At 44.5% G+C, this 24094-nt stretch overlaps 1 protein-coding gene across 2 annotated transcripts in view; it reads right to left on the bottom strand.

Moving 5' to 3' along the window:
• Positions 1–365: 365 nt before the first annotated feature.
• Blnk (B cell linker) overlaps positions 366–24094 on the bottom strand; it is a 65625-nt gene continuing 41896 nt past the window's right edge. For both annotated transcript variants that reach the window (XM_005063609.4, XM_040744626.1), the window contains exons 9-17: positions 19182–19251; positions 16315–16342; positions 15508–15550; positions 12381–12465; positions 11638–11669; positions 9710–9786; positions 8457–8540; positions 6667–6822; positions 366–722 (exon numbers count right to left, since the gene is read on the bottom strand). In XM_005063609.4, coding sequence (XP_005063666.1) covers positions 603–722; positions 6667–6822; positions 8457–8540; positions 9710–9786; positions 11638–11669; positions 12381–12465; positions 15508–15550; positions 16315–16342; positions 19182–19251 — 695 coding nt within the window. In that variant the 3' untranslated portion in view covers positions 366–602. The remainder of the gene's footprint in view (positions 723–6666; positions 6823–8456; positions 8541–9709; positions 9787–11637; positions 11670–12380; positions 12466–15507; positions 15551–16314; positions 16343–19181; positions 19252–24094) is intronic.

Here is a 24094-nt window from a genome sequence, read left to right as displayed (position 1 = left end):
AGTCACGAAACTGACACATAAAACCATGCCTTGCTGTTTAACTAAAACTGGGTATGATGGTGCACACCTCTGATCCCAGCACTTGAAAGTCAGAGTCAGGTAGATCTCTGTGAGTCTGATCTACAGAGAAAGAGAGTTCCAGGATAGACAGAGCTACATAGTGAGACTCTGTCTCAAAAAGGAAAAAAAAGTTTAACTAAGACATAGCTGTCAAGCACCAGCAGTAGACAGCCTGGCTACACTCAGGGGCAGTGGTTGCTGACAGGCCTGTACTCCCAGCAGCATTGTTGCATCCGAGAGTAAAATTTTCTCAGTTAAAAATACAGCGTTGTGTTCTTGCATGACTGAAAATGCGTTACACCTGATCCTTTTAAATACATTTATTTGGAGAATATTAGTAGCATAATAACTGAACTTCCCAGCTATTACTTCATCAGGTCAGGCACTAGAAAAGTTCATGTGAGCATCTTATGAAGTTCACCACGTCAGTGGCTTCATTCATCTTCTCTGTTACTGCTGATGATTCGTATCCAGAACAGGAAGTTTTCCCAAAAGAATAAATGGGGGAAATGTCAAGAACAGTGGCATTGATGTCTCTTTCTTTATGAAACTTTCACAGCATATTTCAGTCTTGTAGAATCCTTTGTGTTATTCTGACTGTCAATGAGAACCAGGGGGTTGTGCTGATGGTTCTTGACGATGTCCACAACACTTCCGAAGTACTAGGGAAGAAAAACATGGTGAATTAACATCTGTATGTTACCTCCATGCTCTGTGCCTCTCCTCTCCTCTCCTCTGCTCTCCTCTGCTCTCCTCTCCTCTCCTCTGCTCTCCTCTCCTCTCCTCTCCTTTCCTCTGCTCTCCTCTCCTCTGCTCTCCTCTCCTCTCCTTTCCTCTGCTCTCCTCTCCTCTCCTCTCTTTCTCAAGGTGTTCACAGTTACCAGGTCTCAGTTGATATTCTGCTCAGAAGTGTCCATCTAGTTTAACAAAGACTGTAGCCTGCAGGATGGTAGGTTCTGGACCTTCCTGTATTTAGTAAGACCAAAGTTCCATGAAGAGCTTCAATTAGAATACCTACTTAGTCAAGTTACCTCACTGATTAGGATGTAATAGTTTTTAAATGTTTTGCTAAATGAGTTTAAACATTTGCTTCTGAGTTGGGTGTGTTGGAGCACCTTTGCTCCCAGGACTTTGGAGGCAGAGACAGGATGAGCCCAGAGTGAATTCCAGAACAACCACAAAGAAACCCTGTCTCAAAAATAATTAATTGAAAACCAGTTCTTATTGTCATACATGAAACTGCCATGTGATAGGCTTCTCTATATCCCCCACAAAACACAAATTTGATGTGGAATGTCCTTCTGTAGGCTGTGAATATGTGTTGCTTTTATTGGTTGATGAATAAAGCTGTTTTGGCCAATGGTCAGGCAGATTATAGCTAGGCAGGAAACCCAAACAGAGTTACAGAAAGAAAGCAGGCATGAGGTTGGGCGTTGGTGGCACATGCCTTTAATCCCAGCATTCAGGAGGCAGAGACAGGTGGATCTCTGTGAGTTCGAGGCCAGCCTGGTCTATAGAGCGAGTTCCAGGACAGGCTCCAAAACAATACAGAGAAACTCTGTCTTGGGAAAAGACAAAGAAAGAAACAAACAAACAAATGGCAGTGTTCCCACAGTGTTACTATTACGCTAGTGGACTCTTTAAGTAGCAGACCTCATTGGAAGTCTTTACTTCATTCTGGATGTGCCTTTGAGGGCATTGTGAGACCCCAATCCCTCCTTCTTGTGAGTAATTTCACTCTTCCATGATGTACTGACTTACCATGAGGTCCAAAAGTATAAGGCCAGTCTATTACAGACTAAGACCTTCAAAACTGAGTCAATATAAACTTTTTATCTTTGTAAATTGGTTATGTTAGGTATTTTTGTTATAATGATGGAAGCCAACTACAAAACAACTGAGAGAATAAGTTACTGTCAGGATCCAGTACCAAGAAAACTGATTTCCTAGCTACATTTATAATTTTGTTTTCTGAACAAGGAAGGGGAGCTTTATGAATTCTCTCATTTCTACCTATATTTGGCTGCTTGCAAGCATAGAGCTGACTTGATGACAAGGCGGTAATGAAGTTTTATTGATTGTTTGGATGACTAAGGATGCATGGATCAAGATTCACTGGACTAGGCTCAATATAGGTTAATACAATTTTATTTGGGGAGAAGCACTTACACAGGAAACAGATGACCACTGCAAGTTCCCGCTCCAAGGATCCACCCAGACTGCCCTCAGTGACCCGACCCAGAAGGAAGAGAGCAAGCTGGGGTCAGGACCTAGTCCTACCCTCTGTCAGGTCCGCACCTGTGACCACGTCCAAATAGACTCTACAGGTGTGTGTGTGGTGAATATCTCACTACAGATGACTTCCAAGATCTACATACTGAAAAAAATATATTCATAATACTGGACAGCTTCTGAAATGAAATACAGTTGTGTTTTAGATGGCTGGCTATCCGCATGTTAGACTGTGGGGGAGAGGCAAGTGGTAGAGACTTCCACACGCTTTCACTCTTATGCCCTCCTTCTCTGCAGCCACTCAGCGCTTTTGCAATGGTCAGTGGGATTCCTCTGTGAGAAACGCCATGATACAGTCATCTGGGGAGGGAGCAGGTAGGCAGGGAGAAGGCACAGAATGTTGTCAGACCCAACACAGTCAGAGATTTGAAAATGAAAGGACTAGGAGATGAGCAAAAACAAGTTCTTAGATGCTGAATTTGGAGAAGTGTGTCCTGAACTTAACACAGAAGTGGATTTGAATTGAGTTGGAACTGAGATAGAGTTGAAGCACATTTGTGGTTTAAATAAAAGATGGACTGGTGATCATTTAGTTGTTGCTTTCCCCCAGTTCTCCTTATTTATGGTCATATTAATACAGTGTATTTGAGATGCCCGTGTATGTACAGAAAATAACTTGTTCAGCAACTCAACATCTCATGGACAATAAAATAAAGTAGTCATCAATGCTATGAGGTTAATATACTAAGCAAGCCAAACAACTGCATGAAAAATTAAACAATTAATTAATTATTTTTTGCTCTATATGTTATATTCTACACAAATAGAAGTAGAGAAACAGGGGGGAGGGTCTGGGAGGAGAGAAAGAAGGGGAAACTGTGGTTGGGATGTAATATATGAGATAAGTAAAAAAAACGTAGAGAAACAATCTTTAAAAATACATGCATAGTTGATATTAAACAGCACAAATTTTCCTTTTCCTATTTTATGTTCAGTATATTGAAAACATAATTTTTTATAGTTGATCCTCAGCATTGCCAGACACCATTATCATAATCTACTACACAGTTTAGTTCAGGGGCTGCTTAGGCTAAGAGCGGAAGAAAAGTGCTGACCTGTTAGGACAAGAAGAACTAAAGAATTCTTGTTAACTAGTGTGGCTTTTTTTTTTTAAATAAGGAAGCCCAGAGCCTCTATGAGTTCAAAGTTTCTGTAAGAAAATTTCAGGACCTGTGAGTGGGACAGCTCCCAGCTCCCTGCTCCCCGTTTTCATGCCTCTAGAAGGTGAGCTATACTAAAAAGACTTGGAAAGGAAGCCACTCTGTAAGAAACGTTTTTCAAGAGGCTTTTAAGATAGCGTTCCCAGCAGGAAGGAATCAGACAGAGACTTGTACGTAGTTTTATCTTGATTCCTTCAACCATCCATACCTCTTTCATTACCAGTGAGACTTTTGTGATAAATGCCACAATACATTTACTATTTGTTTGGCATGAGGAGCTGTGAAGTCAGGCATAATTGGAAACTAAAGGGCTAGAAAGAAATAGAACAGTTATTTAACTTTGTTAAAAGACAGTGTAATTCTGTTCTTGATTAGTGTTCTCAGATTCGAAAGTTTGTCTTTTCTAATTATGACAAAAGAAAACATTGACATTGGATTTGGCAATGATTTCCTGGATGTGACACAAAGAACACAAGCACCAAAACCAATATGCATCAATGAGAACATATCAGAGAACAAAACAAACAGTTAAAAGGGTACCCAAGTAAGGAAGGGAATATTGTGATACATGCCCAAACTCAGAGCTGGGCAGTGGTGGTGCACATTTTTAATCCCAGCATTTGGGAGGCAGAGGCAGGGGGATCTCTGAGTTCAAGACCAGCCTGGTCTACAGAGTGAATTTCAGAATAGCCAGGGATACACAGAGAAATCCTGTCTCAAAGAACCAAAACCATAACAAAACAAAAATTCCCAAACTCAACAACAGCAAAAACTGTAACACTTGCTTGGAAAGCATACAAAGGAATAAACATTCTGCATGGATGATATATAAGTGGCCAACAGACATATGAAGAGATGCTGAACAGCACTAGAAATTAGAGGACTGTGAATGAGGTACCATGATGCCTCCATTGAGATGGCTGCTATAACAAACAACCCAGAAAATAGCAAGTTACAAGTACTGGTGGGATATGAAGTTGAATGTTGTGTACTGTTGGTGGGGTTGTAAGATGGTTCTGCGTCTCAAGCCTCATACCTAAACATGATCAAAATGGTCCATGACATTGCGCTATGTGTGTCGCTTTTTAGAAAACAAAATAAAGAGTATGCAAAGGCTATTTGATTTGTCTTACAAATGTTGTTCAACCAACAGTTGAAATCATTCATTTAGTGCCCACTAAAGTAAGACATTTTACAACAGTTCTGTAAAGGTGAAAGTGAAGAAGACATAATCCCGGCCTCATCATTGGAGAAGACAGATGCATTAGCAACTGTGATTTAAAAAACAAATAAGCAATGCTGGGTTTAGAAGGGTGTGGCTCTTTCCGAAAGTATCTTCAGAAAATGTTTGTTTCTTCCATACCCTCCTTCCTTTATCCCTACCTTCTTCCATTTTAAAAGTTGAGGTAGGGTCTCACTTTATAGCCCAGGATGAACTCGAACTTAGAATCTTCTAACCTCAACCTTCCAACTGTTGGCATTACAGGGAGGTACCACCACACTCACTCTTAAGTGTCTTTTCACTAGAACCTCGATTGTGCTATTTTCTCTGTTTAAACTGTCCTTTCCACCTTTCTTCCTTTTCCTTCCTCCAACTTTTACCACAGATCCAAATCCAACCCATCATTCTAGATGAGAACAAGTATTCCTTTCTGGGCCACTCATAGGTGTGGTGTGTTGACTGGCACCCACAGGACCATACATTGGAATAGTCATTAGGGAAGAGGCACTATTTGAGAAGGATTAGGAGGTGTGGACTTGTTGGAGAAGTTGTGCTGCTGGATTTAGTGATTCAAAAGCCCACACTAGGCCTGGTGTTGCTCTCTTTGCCTACAGATCAGGCTATAGCTCTAGCTACTCCTCCAGTGCCACGATGTCACCGTGCTCCCCACCATGATGATAGGACTAAACCTCTAACCCAGTTAAATTCTTTCCTTTATAAGACTTGCCTTGGTCATGCTGTCTCTTCACAGTGACTGAACAGTGACAAAGAAAGTGAGTTATTCTTACTCATACTCCAAAATTCCTTTATAGGAACAAGTTACCTAAACAGAAACACTTTGAGCTTCCATTTTGCTCTTAATTAAAGACATTTCTTTTTGTTATTTAAGACCTATGTGAATGTTTTCTTTTCATTGCATAAGCTCATCTTGGCCCAAAATTATAGTATAATGCTTCAAATCAAGTTCTGAATTCTCAAGTCCTTCCCTGGTCACCTAACTTAGTGCCAGAGTTGAACTTCTAGGCCTTGATTTTGGAGAGCCAGTCCATGACCTTGATTCTAACAACCTTAATTTGATTTGGCATTTCAGCTTCCATTTGTAAGTTTTCTTGAACTACTAAATTATACCATATTGTCTTTATTAATGATGGGTGGAAAAAGGGTTTGAGGAGACGGCTCAGTGGATAAAGCACTTGCTGTGCAAGCATGAAGATGGGAGTTCAGAGTCCCAGTGCCCATAAAAATGCCAGCTGGGCATAGTGGCTTGCCTGTAATTCTGGTACTCAGAAGACAGAGCCAGGGGATCCCTAGAGTAAACAGGTAGCTAGAGTAGTCATATTCAATCAAGAGACCCTGGCTCAAACAACAGTGCGGAGAGCCATCAAGAAAGACTCTCAAGTGTTAACCTTGGGCGTCCACATACACGTACATAGACGTGCATGTGTGTGCCACACCCGTGAATACCATACACACAGGCATACATAATTTAAAATTTAAACAAAAAGACTAGCACATATATAACACTTCCTTCTGCTTCCTCATAGGATATATTATTACGCAGTGTGTGTCATATACTATATAATATAGTATGTCAAAGCATGGCATTTCTACTGATGACACGTGTGTGTGTGTGTGTGTGTGTGTGTGTATGTGTTTTGTGTGTGTGTATTTGTATTTTTCCCTTTTTCTCTGGCACCTAATAGAGCATGGTAACACTGTGTTCAAAACATAGACATAGAGCTGAGTTAAAGAGAAGTTACCAGCCACTCATAGTGGTATCCTCCTCAGGATCCCACACTCAGGAGGATTATAAGCTCAAGGCCAGCCTGGGCTAGGGAGTCTCAGGCCCACCCAGGTTACATAATACAACTCTGTTTCAAAATAAGTAAGTTAATAAGTAAATGAATAAATAGAGAAAGAATAATTACTAACCTCTTCACCATTTTTCTTCTTTCCCAAAGCATATTGTTTGGTTGCTTCAATGAACCGTACAGGAATATTATATACTCGCTTATTAAAGAATGCAACTAGTGTATATGGCTGCTTAGAATCATGGCCAGAGCTTTTCCGAATAAGAAATGATCCGTCCTGTTAAATAAAAGTAAAGCACAGTGATAGTGTTAGTTATACTTCTGTAAGCCAGAAACTGGTTTATGAAGTATATTTTATTTTCAAATATTGATTATTATTGATTAGAATTTATTTTATTGTTTTTCAAGAATACTGTTCACAAGACAGATATGCAGACAAACTTGAGTGAAGTCAATGCCAGTGTTTGATGTGTTCCCTGAGGTATTATGCTTGTTGGGATTTAAAAGTATGTAAAAGAGCACAGTAAGATCAAGCCTAGAGTATCTTGAGCTAGGACCCATGTTTTCCAGGTCCCTTAGTGAAAGTCTAACACATTCTTTGTGCAAGAGCTATAAGAAGGAAGTCGAAGCTGGGAATTCAAGCTTTCAGATGAAGAAAACGTTTGTCTCAAAAGACATAATTATGTTAAAGTAGAAAAACTGTAACAGAAAATTTCAATTTATATTAAATATTTTATTAAAATAGTTTAGTATCACATTTTTAAAAAGTTATGAGAAAAACCTGGCCAAAAAGACAGGAAGAAGAAATGCAATAAATTGTGATCAGCTTTAGGAAAGAATTTGAAGAAAATGAAAAAAATCTATTTCAGAAACAAAGGAATGAAATTTACAAGGTCTCTGGGGAGTAAGTGAACTCCAATAGAGATTTAATGTGTGACCCGAGGGAAGCTGTGGGGACAACCATGACATCTAAAATGGAGTGCAGCAGAGTCGGCCAGACGGTGATGGCCACTGGAGAGTGACTCGGAGGCCTTGAGACAACTCTGAAAAGCTTGCCCCTGACTATCCGGGCTCCAGAGGAGATGGAGTCCACCAGGGCTCACTGGAACAGCTACAGTGACGGGGACCCTCACTCAACTCTAGATGGCCCTGCAACCATTTGGCCAAGGGGTTAGCCCTTCCCCTTGTGGACTAGCTAAGGCGATAGACACAAACCTCAGTGACTGTTGTTGATATCAAGGCAGAGCTGTTATTGGCCCACACAAACACACCCTCTCCTCCACCCTGTCTCTCTCCAGGCCACCTTCCCTGGTGTGCAGCACTGGACCACCCAAAAAGGTGGTCATTTTTATCCCTAAATAGTGTGGGCTGGACAAGAAAGTAGCAAAAAACTGAGGAAATCCTCAACTTGGAGACAGCCCTAGAAGGATTTCTGGGCTACCCACAATTCCCAGCTAGGCTGTGCAAAGGAACCCTCACCAGTCAATTGATGACACTTTGACAGGGATTCAGGCTTTAAAAAAAATGGGAGTGCAGAGGAAGTAAAAGGGGAGTTTAACCTTGTATTGTCCTATCCATCCCCAACGTTGAACTCTCAAAAACAGACTGCCAGGTAGTTTGTGCTGCTTCATCCAGACCTTGAGTGGGTTTAAATAGCCCATTCTCCCTCACTCCAAGGCGGGCTTCTGCAGCATCCCCAAACCTCCCCTGCCTCCCACTTTTCTCCATTGTGTGAGGGGCAGTGGAGCCCACAGAGCCTTGAGATTATAGGTAAATAGGAAGGAGACAGAACAAAATGCGTAGTTCCACGAGAGGAGAAAGCACAGGGAAAATCCCTGCGTCTGTACTCCTGACATTACTTAGTTGGACGTATGATGAGCTCCACAGTGTGGGATTTTTAGGTGGCCAAACCTTGTTGGATCTGTGCAGGGCCTCTTCAGCAGACTTGCGGTCACAGGCACCAGCATACCAGGGCTTCCCGTGAAGTTCGGCCTCCTGTGAGACAGGCATTGTGAAGCATGAGTTGATTCTCAAAGTACATGAGCATTTAGGGGAGGAGCGTACACGGGCAGTTTTGCAAGACCAAGACACTAGTGATGTTCATCAACATCTTCACCAGTGATGTTAAAACCAGTTTCGTGGTTTTTTTTTTATCCAACCACAAGGCTTATATGGCTAGCTCACTCCCATTTGGCATTAGCTGCTAAATTTAGTCCTAAAACATAAATGGATCTTACTAAGTTCCTGAACTATATATTATGAATTATGAATATATATGAATTATATATTCTCTTCTCATAGTGCTCTTATTCTTGATGCTTTATAGAGTGTTTCATAATTTCAGTGTGTGTGTATGTGTGTGTTCATGTGTGTATGTGTGTGTGTGTGTGTGTGTGTGTGCAAGCAGGGGTGCACACGTGCCAGATGTCAACACTGGATGCTGTTCCTCAGGAACTGTGTTTTTGAGTTAGCACTGGGCTCAAAGATTAAGCTAGGTAGGCTGGCCAGCCCATCCCAGGAATCTACTGTCTCTGTCTGGCCAGTGCTGGGATTACAAACACATAGCACTACACCCCTCTTTCACTTGTTTCCTTTCGCTCCGTTTGTTGCTTCTGGAGATGGTTTTAATCCTCGTGCTTGTGCAGCAAGCACTGTGCCAACCGAGCCATTTCTCCCATTGCCAGGGTTTCAGTAATATTATCTTACTTGATTTTGGCAAATAAGGATATTTGCTCCCTTATCATCTTCACATTTTGTCTAAGCTCAGAGACTCACTCAAGGGCACACAGGGTCCTTTCTCTGTCTTTTTTATGCTTTTCTGTTTGGTATAGCTTTAACATCATGAGCCTCCACAGGTCTATTCTGAGGAAATTATAAAGTTTAAATAAAATCTATGTGAGAGGAATAACAACAAAAACAACACATTCCCTCACGATTTTAAAGAAGCACTAACTGTTATTCAGGGTATCTGGAACAGAAACGAGAAGAAATGGGTCAAGGTCTTTCTTAATCACTGAAAACACAGGACATTGTGTATCCATCAGATCAGCTCAGTTAAGATTCAGATTCCATCCTCAGCCTTCCTCCAAATTGTCTTCTCAGAAGACATGTCCTTTCCCAGAGTTCACTGTAAACACTCTGATGACATCAAGCTCATGTCTTACCTGGTCTGCAAAAGTGGAATTAGATGACAAGCTACATAATGGTCCATCTACACCTGGGCTTCCCGCTTCTGGAAACCCTAAAAGAGATTTGACAAGTCCATTAATCTTCACGAGTTTCTGTGCAGTTCCAGTGCCTATGTCTCACTACTGAGAGAGCACTGTGGAGCATACACAGAAGCTAAAAATCCTTAGGACAAAGCAGTTCAGAAGTAGCCCCAGGACCCCTTGAAATCTCCAAGAGCCTTCCAGAGGTTTGAGAGGTCTTTGCTTTTTGAAAAATACCTATCTTTGAAAAACCAGGGTTTTCTTCTTGTTTTTCAATGAGAAAGCACAGCAATGAACTGTTAGCTCTAGAAATTTAAAAGTTCTGTCAAGTTGAACCAGGACCAGGTAATGCAAGCTGTAATACCAGCTACTAGGAAACTGAGGCAGGAGGATCACAAGTTTAAGGCCATCCTGGTCTACACATAAGACTCTGTCTCAGAAGTAAATAAGTTTTGCAGAATGTAATCCAGTGTCCCTCTATACACACTCACACACAAATAAACATACACAAACACACAGAGAGACATACAAACACACACACAAACACACAGATATACACACAAATGCACACACACATGCATTTGGTTTGAAATAGTTTTCATGAAAATATTTACATTAGTGTATAATGACTTCATGCAATTTTTAATGGCTTACTTCACAGTTTTTGTTTTTTAAGCTTTGATAATAACAAGCAATCTCTTTATGCTCCATTTTGAGACTCATACAACACATAAAACAAGGGAGTAGTCAGTCCATACACCTACTGTTCTAACCTACAGTTTGAAAATGGTCTGTTTGCTGAATGCATTCTATTTTTGTTGTTAGCGTAATTATTTTTATTTTATTATGCAGGGTCATTTTCATGAACACACAAAGTATTTTGGGCATATTTCTCCCTGTTCCTTCATCAACAGCTTTAATTTATAATATACTTATTATCAGTAGGAAGAAATGTTTGAAAATTATTTGGGTCTTCAATGAATTTTAAAAGTATTAAAAGTGGTCTCAAGGTGAAAATGCTTAGGAATCCTTGCAGGTGCTGGGAACCAGACTCAAACTCTCATCCATCTCTTCAGATCCGATTCATCTGATTCATATACAAGGTGAAGTGTACCTTGGGAAAATTACCCAGATAATTACCACATTCTCATTGTAGGGTACATTTTACAGATATATCTGAAGTTCATTAAAACATATTTCAGATTTAAATTAAACACCTATCATTTATTGAGAATCTTCTAGGTGCCAAGCACTCTATTAGGTATTTCTCATGTGCTATTTGACTTAATCTCTTTTTGAAAATAGCTGTATTGCATTTTGTTTAAATGATGATGACCAATAAGTAAATGTTCAACCAATACTAGAGACTGGAAATATTTACCTTTCAAAGTAACACTACGAGATAAATATCTCTGGCGCTAGCTTAGAGACAAGGAAGCAAATAAGAGAAGACACTGGAACTGCACAGCGGAAGTGACAGTGTTGTTAGCTCCTGTACCTGGCCCTACCCTCCACCTGTGGTTGACCTTTGTGGTAGCTAGAATGCAATTGTCCCCCACAAGCTCACTACTAGGAGGTGTGGCTTTGTTGGAGTAGGTGTGGCCTTGCTGGAGGAAGTCTATCACTGGGGAGGGCGGGCTTTGAGGCCTCTTATGTTCAAACTCCTCCCACTGTCACAGTCCACTTCCTGTTGCCTTCTAATCAAGATATAGCCAACACCATGTCACCATGCTCTCTGCCATGATGACAATGGACTGAACCTCTGAACTTAAGCAGCCACCTCAGTTAAATGTTTTCCTTAATAAGAGTTGCCGTGGTCATGGCATATCTTGACAGCAATAGGAACCCTAACTAAGACAGCCACCGTGATTTATCGTACTTACGTGGCAGAGGAACAGGCTTTTGATGGATGGGTCTGAAAGGAAGAAATGCAGGTTGAATAAAAGGCAGAGCACAGTACAAAAATCTGGAGAACCCACACCAAAGGATAATGAGATCTAAAGATGGGAGGGGCAACAAAACCTTTGAAAAACCAAGATTTTCCCCTTTAGCTTTGAAAAAGGAGGAGCCTTGACTGAAGTGCTATATTTTAGATAAGACCAATGACCTGAAGAATGGGTCTCTGAAATTCTACAGTTTCTTAAGTTGCTAACACCTTTCCAGATTTAATTAAGAAGTGATGAAACAATGGTTCCCTGTGTGGCCTTGTATGAAAATGAATTTCCATAGCAACAAGAAGAAACTTGTTTTTAAAGGGAAAGATTCTACTGCTGGGAAAAGATCTGTTACCCCACACTCTAGAGGCTGAGGCAGGAGTTAAAGGGCAGCCTGGCTACGTATATCAGGAAGGCAATGTGAACACAGCCGGGGCTACAGAGTGTGACCCCACCTTTAACAAATATTTAAAACAAAGAGGTGGGAGAGGTGGTTGCTTCCTGTTGTTCCAGAAGACCTGAGTTCAGTTCCTAGTGCCCACACTGGATGGCTCACAGCCATGTAACTCCAGCTCTAACCCTAACCCTTTTCACACACATGCAACATATACCTACGTATATACATAAAAACAAAATGAAAATGAAAACATTTTTAAAAGAATGAATAAATAAATAAATGGGAGGGTTCTTACTTCTGGGTAGGAGGAAACACTGGTGACTGTACGGTGTCTTGTCTGTGACTAGACCCTCGGTGGCGTTCAGCAGGGACAGGCTTGTCTGGATTAGGAGAGGTCTCACATTAGTATTAAAGTGAAATATCATCTGTCCCGTCCCCAAATCCAGCCACATCAGCGTGTAGGACCCTCCATGTCTCCCCAATACCCTATCTTCTGAGGAGTTCTCAGTCTGTGTACTTGTCACTCTTTTGGCATGTGTGAGCTCTTAGGACCATGACTCCCTCTTGGCAGTGTTACCATGTGCTCCTCCTTCATGAAAACAGAAGCCCTGGGCACTGGACCATAGCGTCTGAGCACAGGTGGGTACCAGGAGATGTACAGGCTCGACAGCCCTCTGCGCAGCTCATTCGCTGCTTTCTGTGTGGCCTCCCTTCAGGTGTTAGCACACCTCCCTGTGTCTTGATTAGTCATGAGATGTAACTCATTACTGGTGAGAGGTAAAATCTCAGGATTCATGAATAATCTACTTCTTTCGAAAAATTAACTGAATCATAGTCCAGTTTATCCTCCAGTGTTGATATCACTTGGAGCTCAACATGTTCTTGAGGGGGTCGGGTAGGAAATAGGCATAACGAGGGAACCTAAGAAATTTCTGTTGAAGCCCACGGGGAACTTTCCTACTGAGACATTAAGAAAAGCAAACAGCTACAAAGGCTTCGAAGGAACAGAAGCAGCGACTCAAGCACTGTAAGTGGTCAGCCCCAGTACCCTGACATTCAGCCAGCTTTGAACTGTAAAGGCATTTCAAATGCGTGGCAGGTTACCTTGAACTGTCACAACAACTTTGTGCTCATCTCTTTAAAACTCAGAAATTCCCAAAGGAGCGCAATGCCCACATTAGGTTCCCGCAGCCTTAAGCTTTGACTACACCGTGTTTTCTCTATCCTCTGTTAGCCAGGGCCTTGCCATCTTGTGAGCGCCTTCTCTGTATTTGGTAGAGCTGTGACAGTTCCCTTAATTACAGTAATTTGGTTTCCAGAACTGTTAGGTCTCTTGGGCTGTCCAAATAGCCGGAAATGAGCCCAAGCTGGACTACAGGATTTCTGGCTGGTAGATAAAAGCCTGCATTCCTCAGGAACTTGTGAAACTGGTTCCTACCTATGAAAAGGAGCATTTCCCTTACCTCTGGCAGGAGAGACACATGGCTACCTGTGGCCCCTATTAGGATACCAAAGTCCATGCTGACCTCTGGGCTCCCTTAGTACCACAAGGATCCGTTACACATTCCAAAGTCCATGCTAGCATTAGCTGCTCCCCTCCCCCGGCTACTCATCCCTCATCCCCTGGCTACTCTTGCTATTTGCTCGCTCATTCTCTCCAGGAGTACTCTATTCTCAACTTCGTGTTATCTCAGCATCTCCACTGTTCTCTCCTACTTCCCCAGTCCTGGCCATGTCCAGTCTACTTCTTTCTCTCTCTCTGCTCTGGACTCTTCCAGATGTCTCTGGCTGCTTCCTCTCATATCTGCAATAAAAACCCTAACCACATCACAGATCAGTTACATCAGCAGTTTCTTTCCTGCAACCACTCACTCAAGAGCTCAAGTAGATTGTCTCTCTGGATTCCTGTCTTCCTGCCCTGGCCCCTCCCACCCATCACGAGAGATGTCTATCAGTCATCTGATTCTTTAACTGACTACTCACTGGTCATCCCAGCAATGGTCAAATGCCAGCTGAAAAAGGAAACTTTTCAGCCTGTGCCCCAGCTTGTAAGCAGGCTGGGGGCAATGATTCTCAGAGTTTGCTCCAGCCAAACAAAGCCCTACATGGTCTCACTCTCTGTCTTTCCTTCTCACGCATCTTTCAGCGTCCTGAAATCTCCTCCCCAGGGCAGAGATGGCTGCTCCCTCCCTCTGGGTTTAAATGGCCACTGCCTCTGCTTTTGGAAGGGGTCCAAAGGAAGATAAGCTCCTCTGTGGGAAGCCTCGAGCAGCAGGGGAAAGCCAGCAGCTCCTCCATCTTGGTTTTAGAGACTCCCGGAGCCTTTAAGTTTGCACAGAGACCTGGTCACTAGGACTCTCTGCCCTGCTCCTACTCATCAGGGTGGAGGGCCTGGAAGGCATGGGAGGCATGCATGGGATGTCCAGGAACAGGGGAGGCGGGGAAGCACAGGACAGAGAGGAGGGGGTGGGGGACTGAAACAGCCTGGGGGGGAGGAAAGAAGAGAGAACTAGAACCTATTGGTCCAGTAGAAGCAGAGATGAGAGCTGGTGTGCGCTCAGAAGAAAAGGCCCCTGTCTCGGGAGCAGGGACGCCAGCAAGCTCTGCGCAGACATAGACTTAGGACATGGAGAAAGGACATGCACTGAGATGAGGCACAGGGTGCCTTCCTGAGGGCAAATGGATGGGTGCAGGACTTCATTGTCTCTACCTTCTGAGTGTTGACATCATGAATGAGTCTTACTTTCACGTTCCTGTCCCCATCCATGCTTTTTAAATACACGATTTTTTAATTTTTTAATTTTTATTTTTGGTTTTTACGAGACAGGGTTTCTCTGTATTGTTTCGGAGGCTATCGGTTCAGCCCGGCCTCGAACTCACAGAGATCCGCCTGCCTCTGCCTCCCGAGTGCTAGGATTAAAGGCGTGCGCCACCATCGCCCGCCCGGCTAAATACACGATTTTTAAATGGGGGTCACTATTAAAAAGCATGTTGGTGGGTGTTTTTGTTTTGTTTTTTGTTTTTTGAGATATGGTGACACAAAGGCAAAGAAGTAGCTGAAGATAGATTAATAATGGGCTTTTGAACTTTGGAAACTTTCCAGCAGAACTTCTTTAAAAGAACAGAGTTTTAAAAATTCATTACCTTCTTTCTCTAAGCTGTTCGGAGATTTGTAGGTGGCTCTAAGGTCATAGATTGTACCACCATATTGCTTTCTAGCTGCCTGTGGCCCTCTGCCTGCAGCCTTCTCCACAGCCCCTGCCTGCTCAGCTCAGGCTTCTGTGCTGGCTTTGCTACTCACTACTAAATGCAAAACACTAGTCGTTCAGAAGACGTGGCTTCATATTAACGTTATATGGAAATCGTTAATTGAAAACTTACTTTCAGAGTACATGCTCAACCATCAGAATAAATACGTTTACCTTCACAGATATTTGATGCATTCGGTGGAGAGGCAACTGGAGTCTGTGAGAAGGAACAAAAAGATAGACACTCAACAGAGCAGAGCATGAAGATAAAAGTCAGAGCAATATTAAATATGCTGGTAGAGATTTGATGAAGCTACTCTAAATCATGACAACAAGCCTAAAGCAGTTTCCATTCACTGAAAACTGTATGGGTGTGTCTTGTGGGAGACATTTCATTGTGAGGACATCATTCATCTGTCAACAGTGTTGATAGACACTATGACCCCCGCCCCCAGCAGCTTCCAGGCAGTAGTGCTTGTGCGGTGGGCATCAGGCACCTGGCTTTGGTCTCATGGTCCCATGTATTTTAAGTGATAGCCACTGTCAGGTTCTAATGTAAGCTCAGGTCCAGCTTGGCTGCATTGCATCATGGGCTTGCCCAGGGTCACCCCATTCTGGCCAGCAGCTGAGTTTAGTCTGTGGCTATTTATCTGATACACAGTGGTCTGCCAGTTGCTCTGGGGTCATCGAGGCAGGAAATGGACAGAAGCTTCCTGCAGTGATGGAGGCGTGGATGCCTGCACATCTTCTGTGATCTCTGCACACATTCAGGGAGGCTGACAGAGTCCATCAAGGACCAGCTGGCCAGGAGTAGAACCTTCCCAGCTACCTGAGCATTAGAAGCTCCTCTGGGTTGTCAGGGCAGCAGCTGCTTCAGTTGCTAAGCCTGCGGTGTCAAGCACAACTGGATGCATTAAGTAAGTGGCTAACAATAGATGCTGCAGGAAATGTGAAGCACTTTCAAGTGCAGAATCAACTTACTGTCTTCAGTGGTGGAGCTGTTTTCTTCCTAGGGAATAAAAGATTAGCCTTCTTAAACGCAAGGAAGATGAAGCAGAGCTACTACCTTCTTCTTAGACCTAACCACTGAAATGAAAACAGTGGGTAGGAAGACCACTCTCGAAGAACTGATAGGGATGGACAGAGGAGCTAATTGTGATGATCCTTCCAACAGGCAGAGAAAGCTTAACTGTCTTAGTCGGGGCTCTTGCTGTGAAGACCCCATGACGAAGACAGCTCTTTTAAAAGAAGGCATTTAATTGAGGGCTTGCTTACAGTTTCAGAGGCTTAGTTCATTATCAGTCTGACAGGGAGCATGGTGGCATGCAGGCAGGTGCTGGAGTAGTAGCTGAGAGCTATATCCTAAAAGCCCACCCTCAGTGACACACTTCCTCCAAGGTCACACCTCCTAATCCTTTCAAACAGCGCCACTCCCGAAGCATTCAAGTCTATGAGCCTATGGGAGGTATTCTTATTCAAACGGCCATATTAATATTAATAAGCAAGGGCGTAGTTGCCAAGAGACATCAGAACAGCTCTTGTCTCAGGTCTGCTGCTACCTGCTTGGTGACCTTGGGCCCCTTTTGGCCATGGGGCACCCGTGCACTCTAGCTTCCTCAGCCTGAACCTCAGTTCATTTACCTCAGTAAGGTAAATGCGGACCCTTCCCATACCCATGACACTCTATGGGTACCACCTGGGACCCAAGGTCCTGCAGGTGAGGTTGCAACCATCACCTTCCTGTATCCACTTCTGTTCTACTACAAGGTGACTGCTCTCTAATGCCTGTCTTCCTAGAGATCCAAAACACAGCTAGTTCAAAGCCATTGTGGTGCACGGTCCCAAATATTTGCAACCTATGCCAACATTTACCGTTACCTTGGCTTTAATAGAGCCTGGACTTACCATCACTAAGGCTTTACACTTCTTGTTGGGGTTTAGTTTTAATTCTTTTCCCTTTCCTCGATTCAGCTCCTCACTCTCTTCTCTCTTCCTCCCCACTGCACCCTCCCCTGTTTTGTCTGAAGTAAGTGAAGAATACTAATAATAATGTCTGTAAGTCTGGAACTAGGCTAAGCTCCTCACAGGTTACTTCAACCATTTAAACAACCTTTCCAAGTGTGATATATATATATATATATATATATATATATATATATATATATATATGGAAACCCTGTCTCAAACAAAACTGAAAACCTGCAAGAAGCTGCCTATAGTAGCATTGGCTTTTGATTCCAGCATGCAGGAGGCAGAGGCAGGCAGGCAGCCGGCCTAAAAAACATGTTCCGGGCCAGTCAGGACTACATAGGGAGACCCTGACTCTATTTTTTCCCTATTATTGTCACATCTTAGAGATCAGGAAACAGGTTCAGAAAGACTAAGTAACTGCTCAAAGTGAAGCCAAGAGAGGAGTGCAGTTTTGGTTAATAAGCCCCCCAAATTAAGATTTATTTGTCGTAACCGTGTCAGCCAGTTTTGTATATATTTAAGTGTGCTTTAAAAATAGATTTATTTTATTAAAATGTGGGTATGTGTGCATGTGTGTGGTGTGTAAGTGTGTATATGGTGTGTGCGTGCGTGCGTGCGTGTGTGTGTGTGTGTGTGTGTGTGTGTGTGTGTGTGTGTGTGTGTGTGTAGTGTTTGGATAGGTGCCATGTAGGTCAGATTTGTCAGATCCCGTGGAGCAGGAGTAACAGGTGACATGCCTCCTGGCTTGCATCTGGGAATCAGACTCGGGTCCTCTGGCAGGGTGTTGCCTGCTCTTAATAACTTCCCAGCTCATAAGTGTACTTTTGTAACAACCTATTGAGCCAACATAATTGTATGGAGTATATGGTAGTTTGAATAAAAATGTCTCCGATAGACTTATATATTTCAATACTTGCTTCTCAGTAGGAAGAACTGTTTGGGAGGGATTAGAAGATGTGGCATTGTTAGAAAATACGACACTGGAGGCAGACTTTGAAGTCTCAAAAGATGTGTGCTGCCAGGCAGTGGTGGCACGCATCTTTACTTCTAGCACTCAGGAGGCAGAAGCAGGTGAATCTCTGAGTTCAAGGCCAGCCTGGTCTTAGTTTCATGTTTTGAGACCATGATGGCAGAGTGAAGGAATGATTGGGAACTTATATCTTGATCCACAACCATGAGGCAGAGAGGAGAGAGACACTGGGAATGGTACAAGTTTTTGTTGGTGGTATTGGTTTGGGGGGGTGTGCATGGAAGAGGTGGGTTTGTGTAGCCTCAGTTGTTCTGGAATTCGTTCTGCAGACCAGGCTGGCCTTGAACTCAGAGATTCACCTGCTTCTGCCTCCTGAGTGCTAGAAGTAAAGTTGTGTGCCACCACCTCTTGGCCTAAATTCTTTCTTTTATAAGCTGTCCTGGTCATAGTGTCTTATCACAGCAATAGAAAAGTAACTAATGTGGTGGTGTCATAATACTCACCCAGCAGTTTCCAAAGCCATCTTAAATGCCAAAGCCATAAGCATTGTCCCCAAAACACCCTAAATCATGTTCAGATGTATGAGCACCAATGCATGTTCTGATGCCGGGCCCAGCTGCAAATGAAACCGGGGAGCAGAAAGTAAAGGTTGAACCTGACTGGAGATCTCAGAGCTATCGGTGTTGAAAGCTGGGGTGCTCACAGTGAGCCAATGAACTCCCATTGTAGCTAAAACTGACTCTATGTGAGGCAAGACTCGTCATTTCCAATTTTGGTGGCAGCTCTTCTGGTCCATCATGAAGGCTACCTTGGGGATGGAGAACTAACAGGAGTCCTCAGGGCGGCAGGACCTCACCATCCCACACACCCAGATCTCGTACAACCAGTGTCCTCAATCAGTACTCACCCAGCTCGTGGCAGCGGGGATGGCGCAGCAGGCAAAGATGACTTGGAGTCCCAGACCCCACTGTTTCGACCTGCACAGAACATACATGAGTCAGGCACTGTGCCCTGCCAGCGGGGATGGCTGTATCGGTGAGGCTAGTACTTGTGAGACACATACGCTTTGTGTTACTTTAAGTGAAGTGTTTGTATCCAGTGACACTGAAGCTAGGGGCAAATGAATGGGCACAGATGATAAGAAACTTGAGATGCCAATATAGGGGCGGGGGACAATCCAGTAGTCGGAACACTTGCCACACATGTGTGAAGACCAGAGTTCAGATCCCCAGAGGCCATGTAAATGCCAGGTGGGAGCGGCAGCTTGCTTGTAATGCCAGTCTTGGAAAGTAGAGATGAGAAACTCAGGGAAATCTAGGAGCAGGACTAACTATATTGATGAACTCTAAGTTTGATTGAGAGACCCTGACTCAAAGAATTTCATTAATCTCAGGCCATATGCACATGCACCCACACATCTGTGCCTACGCAAATAAAAAAGGAAAATAATGCCAACCTATAATCTCTTACACAGGCTGTGGGTTAGAATGCCACTGTAATGCTTCTGGCAAACCTGCTCCTTAGACTCATGGGCAAGTTCAGGGATGCAGTAATATTTTGTTTATGATCTAACAAATAAAGTTTGCCTGAAGATCAGAGTGCAAAGCTAGCCACACTAGTTAGCCGTAGAGGTGGTACACACCTTTAATCCCAGCACTTGGGAGACAGAGGCAGATGGATCTCTGTGATTTCAAGGCCACCCTGGGCTACATGAAATTGATCCAGTCTAAAAGAGAAACAGAGCTCACACAAAGGTGATCCCAGAACTTGGAGTCATATGCCTCTAATCCCAGCACTAAGGAGGTAGAGACAGGAGTGATATGTCTGGGAGAAGAGAGGAATATAAGGCGGAAGAGACGGGAGCTCAGGGCAGTCTGAGGAGCAGTAAATCTGAGGGTGCAGTCAGTCTGAGGGTGCAGTCAGTCTGAGGGTGCAGTCAGTCTGAGGACACAGTCTGAGGATGCAGTCAGTCTGAGGACACAGTCTGAGGGTGCAGTCTGAGGGTGCAGTCTGAGGGTGCAGTCTGAGGGTGCAGTCAGTCTGAGGATACAATCTGAGGAGCAGTCAGTCTGAGGGTGCAGTCTGAGGAGCAGTCAGTCTGAGGGTGCAGTCTGAGGAGCAGTCAGTCTGAGGGTGCAGTCTGAGGATGCAGTCAGTCTGAGGGTGCAGTCAGTCTGAGGGTGCAGTCTGAGGATGCAGTCAGTCTGAGGACACAGTCTGAGGGTGCAGTCTGAGGGTGCAGTCTGAGGGTGCAGTCTGAGGAGCAGTCAGTCTGAGGGTGCAGTCTGAGGGTGCAGTCAGTCTGAGGGTGCAGTCAGTCTGAGGGTGCAGTCTGAGGATGCAGTCAGTCTGAGGACACAGTCTGAGGGTGCAGTCTGAGGGTGCAGTCTGAGGGTGCAGTCAGTCTGACGATGCAGTCTGAGGATGCAGTCTGAGGGTGCAGTCTGAGGATGCAGTCAGTCTGAGGGTGCAGTCTGAGGGTGCAGTCAGTCTGAGGATACAATCTGAGGAGCAGTCAGTCTGAGGGTGCAGTCTGAGGGTGCAGTCAGTCTGAGGATACAATCTGAGGAGCAGTCAGTCTGAGGGTGCAGTCTGAGGGTGCAGTCAGTCTGAGGGTGCAGTCTGAGGATGCAGTCAGTCTGAGGGTGCAGTCTGAGGATGCAGTTTGAGGTTTCTTAGAGAGCACTTGGTCTGAGGATTCATGGGGACAGAACTGCCCATTCAGTCTGGGGTAAAGGTAAGAGTTAGTGGCTGACTGCTTTGCTTCTCTGATCTTTCAGGTCCCCACCCCCAATATCTGACCTGGGTTTTTATTATTAAGACTCATGCTACACAGGGACCCTGGTTCTGAGAGCCCAGTGAAAACACACAAAAGTCCCTTTGAGAGGGAGCCAAGAAATACCACTGTACAGGTGTGCTCAGCAATGTATCCAGAGACATAAGGGTTCGACCCACTCCTCCTGGTGCTCACGGCCCTCCCGGTTCATGCATACCACACTTGAGTGCAGTGTCTGCGCCTCATGCACATCAGAGAATACCTACTCACTCACAGCCAAGTGAGGGCAAGGGCCAGGCCGTTCCCCGTATCGCACCTTCTGAAGTCACAGAAGGGACCCAGCAGCCTGGACCTTGTATTCAGCCCTCCCCCACCTATCTGGCTGAAAACAGAGCCAGACAACCATGAAGGAAGCAGCTAGAGAGGCAATAGAGTCCCCACGTGGGTGGCTGCTTGGACACTGCTACTCGTTAAGACAAGAAGGCTCATGATGAGAACTTTGTTGGGTCAAACTGAGCTGAATAAATATTGTGTGTGGTGTATATGCACACATGTGTTTGTGAGTGTGTGTGCAGAGAAGAGAGGAGTAAACATTGTGTGTGGTGTACATGCACACACATGTGTGTATGTGTATGTGTAGAACAGAGGAGTAAACATTGTGTGTGGTGTATATGCACACATGTGCTTGTGTGTGCATGTGTGTAGAACAGGAGTAAACATTGTGTGTGTATATGCACACGTGTGTGTGTGTGTGTGTGTGTGTGTGTGTGTGTAGAACAGAAAAGGCCCCCACCTCCTCCCCACCCCCTGTCCTCCAAAAGCAGTCATTTCCCTTGACTCTCCATTGACGTGGCAACTCTCAGGATACCAACACCCAGGCTCCCTCAGTATCACAAGTACCTGTTACACATTTCAAAGTTCATGCTAGCATCTGGGCCCTTCCCTCTCCCAGCTACTCATGCTCCTAATAATCCACACGATTTGTTCACCGCACGCCCTCCCTGTCTCATGCTGCTCTCTGTCTTGCTGTCTGTCATCTTGCTCTCCTGCTGTTTTCACTGTTCACTCTCCTGCCCTGCTCTGCTCTCTACTGATAGCTCCGCCATTCTCTCCCGCTCCTGTTGCCACCCTGGCCCAGGTCATGTCTCTCTCTCTGTCTCTCTGTCTCTCTGTCTCTCTGTCTCTCTGTCTCTCTCTCTCTCATATTCTGGACTCTTCCAGGTGTCTCTGGATTTCTTCTCTTTCACTCACGGTAAAAACCTTCCCCCGTATGGTGGAGCAATCACGTTGGCAGTTTCATTACTGTGCCTCCTCATACAGTAAGCTGTACGTGTGGCATGGAAATGGAGAGAAATGTCATCAGACTATGGCTTGTGAGTCCCCCTGTGACTGTCTAACGGCCGAGTAACACTGAACATCACATTTGACAGCAGGCAGAGAGGCTAGCCACTCATACTCAGAAGAATTCAGGGCAGAGGAGGCAACCATGTCTGAAAAGGCAGGAAGCAGATAAGAGATCTAAATCAGACCCCACCCTCACTCCACCCTTCGTTAGACCCACCGCCAGTGCCTGGTTTTTCTACTGAGCTAGCCTTTCCTCCAAGTCCCCAACCAGCATGCCAACATGCCCCCTTTCTTTCCTCTCCATAAATAGCCTTACTCTAGTGAACCAGAGCCGAACCAGAGCTAACCAGAGCGAACCAGAGCTAACCAGAGCTAACCAGAGCTAACTAGAGCTAACCAGAGCTGAACCAGGGCCAAACCAGAGCTAACCAGAGCTAACCAGAGCTAACCAGAGCCAACCAGAGCCGAACCAGAGCTGAACCAGAGAGTGATGCTGGTGCGAGCCCATACTCTTAGGCTGGCGAGGTGGCTCAGCAGATAAAAGTGCCTGCCACCATGCCGGAGGACCCAAGTTCAATCCCCAGAACCCACATGGTGAGAGAGAGAACCGACTTTACAAAGTTGTCCTCAGATCTCCTCATGTGTACCAAGACATGAACATGCCCTGTTCCCTGACAAATACATTTTTTTTAATCCACCACGGTCTTGTATTAGGAAGACAGCATCCTAGTTATTCCTCTGTCATCAAAGTGGCTGGGTGACCTCTTAGAAACACTGTCTCAGGTGCTTTGTGAAGTGGGAACACTTCTCATCTTCTCAAATTCACTTTTTATGGTCAGACAACAGCATATATCTGACATTTTTAAAGAATCAACCAGACACAGCCAGAGTCTGGGAAAGAAGCAAAACTTTCTGATGGCTAAAAACTTTACAGTGAGGGAAAAGAACTAGATATTCAGAAGCCAGATGTGTAGGACCCCCCAGTGAGTGAACCTGCCTATCTGAAATGTCAGCAAAAGCAGGTTTACAGCAGTGGATGCAGATAAGTAGTTGCCTGGAACCAGGAATGGGAATAGCACTGACTATACAGAAATGGACATAAGGGATCTTGGGGGCTGGGTGGGCATGGAAATTTTCTAAAAGTAAGCTGGGGCAATGATTACACAATGTGTTTACATAAATGTCACGGCTCATAGAAATCACTGACTTTATACTAAGATGGGTGAGTGTTATATATAATATTCAAATTATAACTCATAAAGGACGATTGTAAGTGTCTTGTGATGAATACCCCAGTGTCTCCGGGTGCTGGCAGAGTTCTAGGGACTGCACACATGCTATCTGCACCTCACTAACACAGGTGGGACAGATGGCTGCTCAGAGAGGGCACGAGACAGGGCCGTGTGAGCTGTGGACCCAGGCAGACAATTCCCTCCAGCCAAGAGTTTGTATCGCTCTGCAGGTCAGGGTCACTGTTGCCTTTCTCCAAAGGAGGGTGCTAGGGTATTTCTGTGACTGTGAAGGGAGAATGGAGACAGACTGACCCCAGCTAGGCCCTTCTGCTCTCCAGAGGGCAGCCAGACCAAGAGACACATCAGTGGGGTGACCCCAGCAATGGTATAGCAGGCACCCACCTTCCTTTCTGGAGGTGCCCGGTATTTGGTTGGGACACTCTACAGGAGACGTGTGGTGGATGGTGT

This window comes from Mesocricetus auratus, unplaced genomic scaffold (genome assembly GCF_017639785.1).
Source record: "Mesocricetus auratus isolate SY011 unplaced genomic scaffold, BCM_Maur_2.0 Super-Scaffold_4256, whole genome shotgun sequence".
Taxonomy (NCBI): Eukaryota; Metazoa; Chordata; class Mammalia; order Rodentia; family Cricetidae; genus Mesocricetus; species Mesocricetus auratus.
This window is presented reverse-complemented; position numbering and strand designations above follow the sequence as displayed.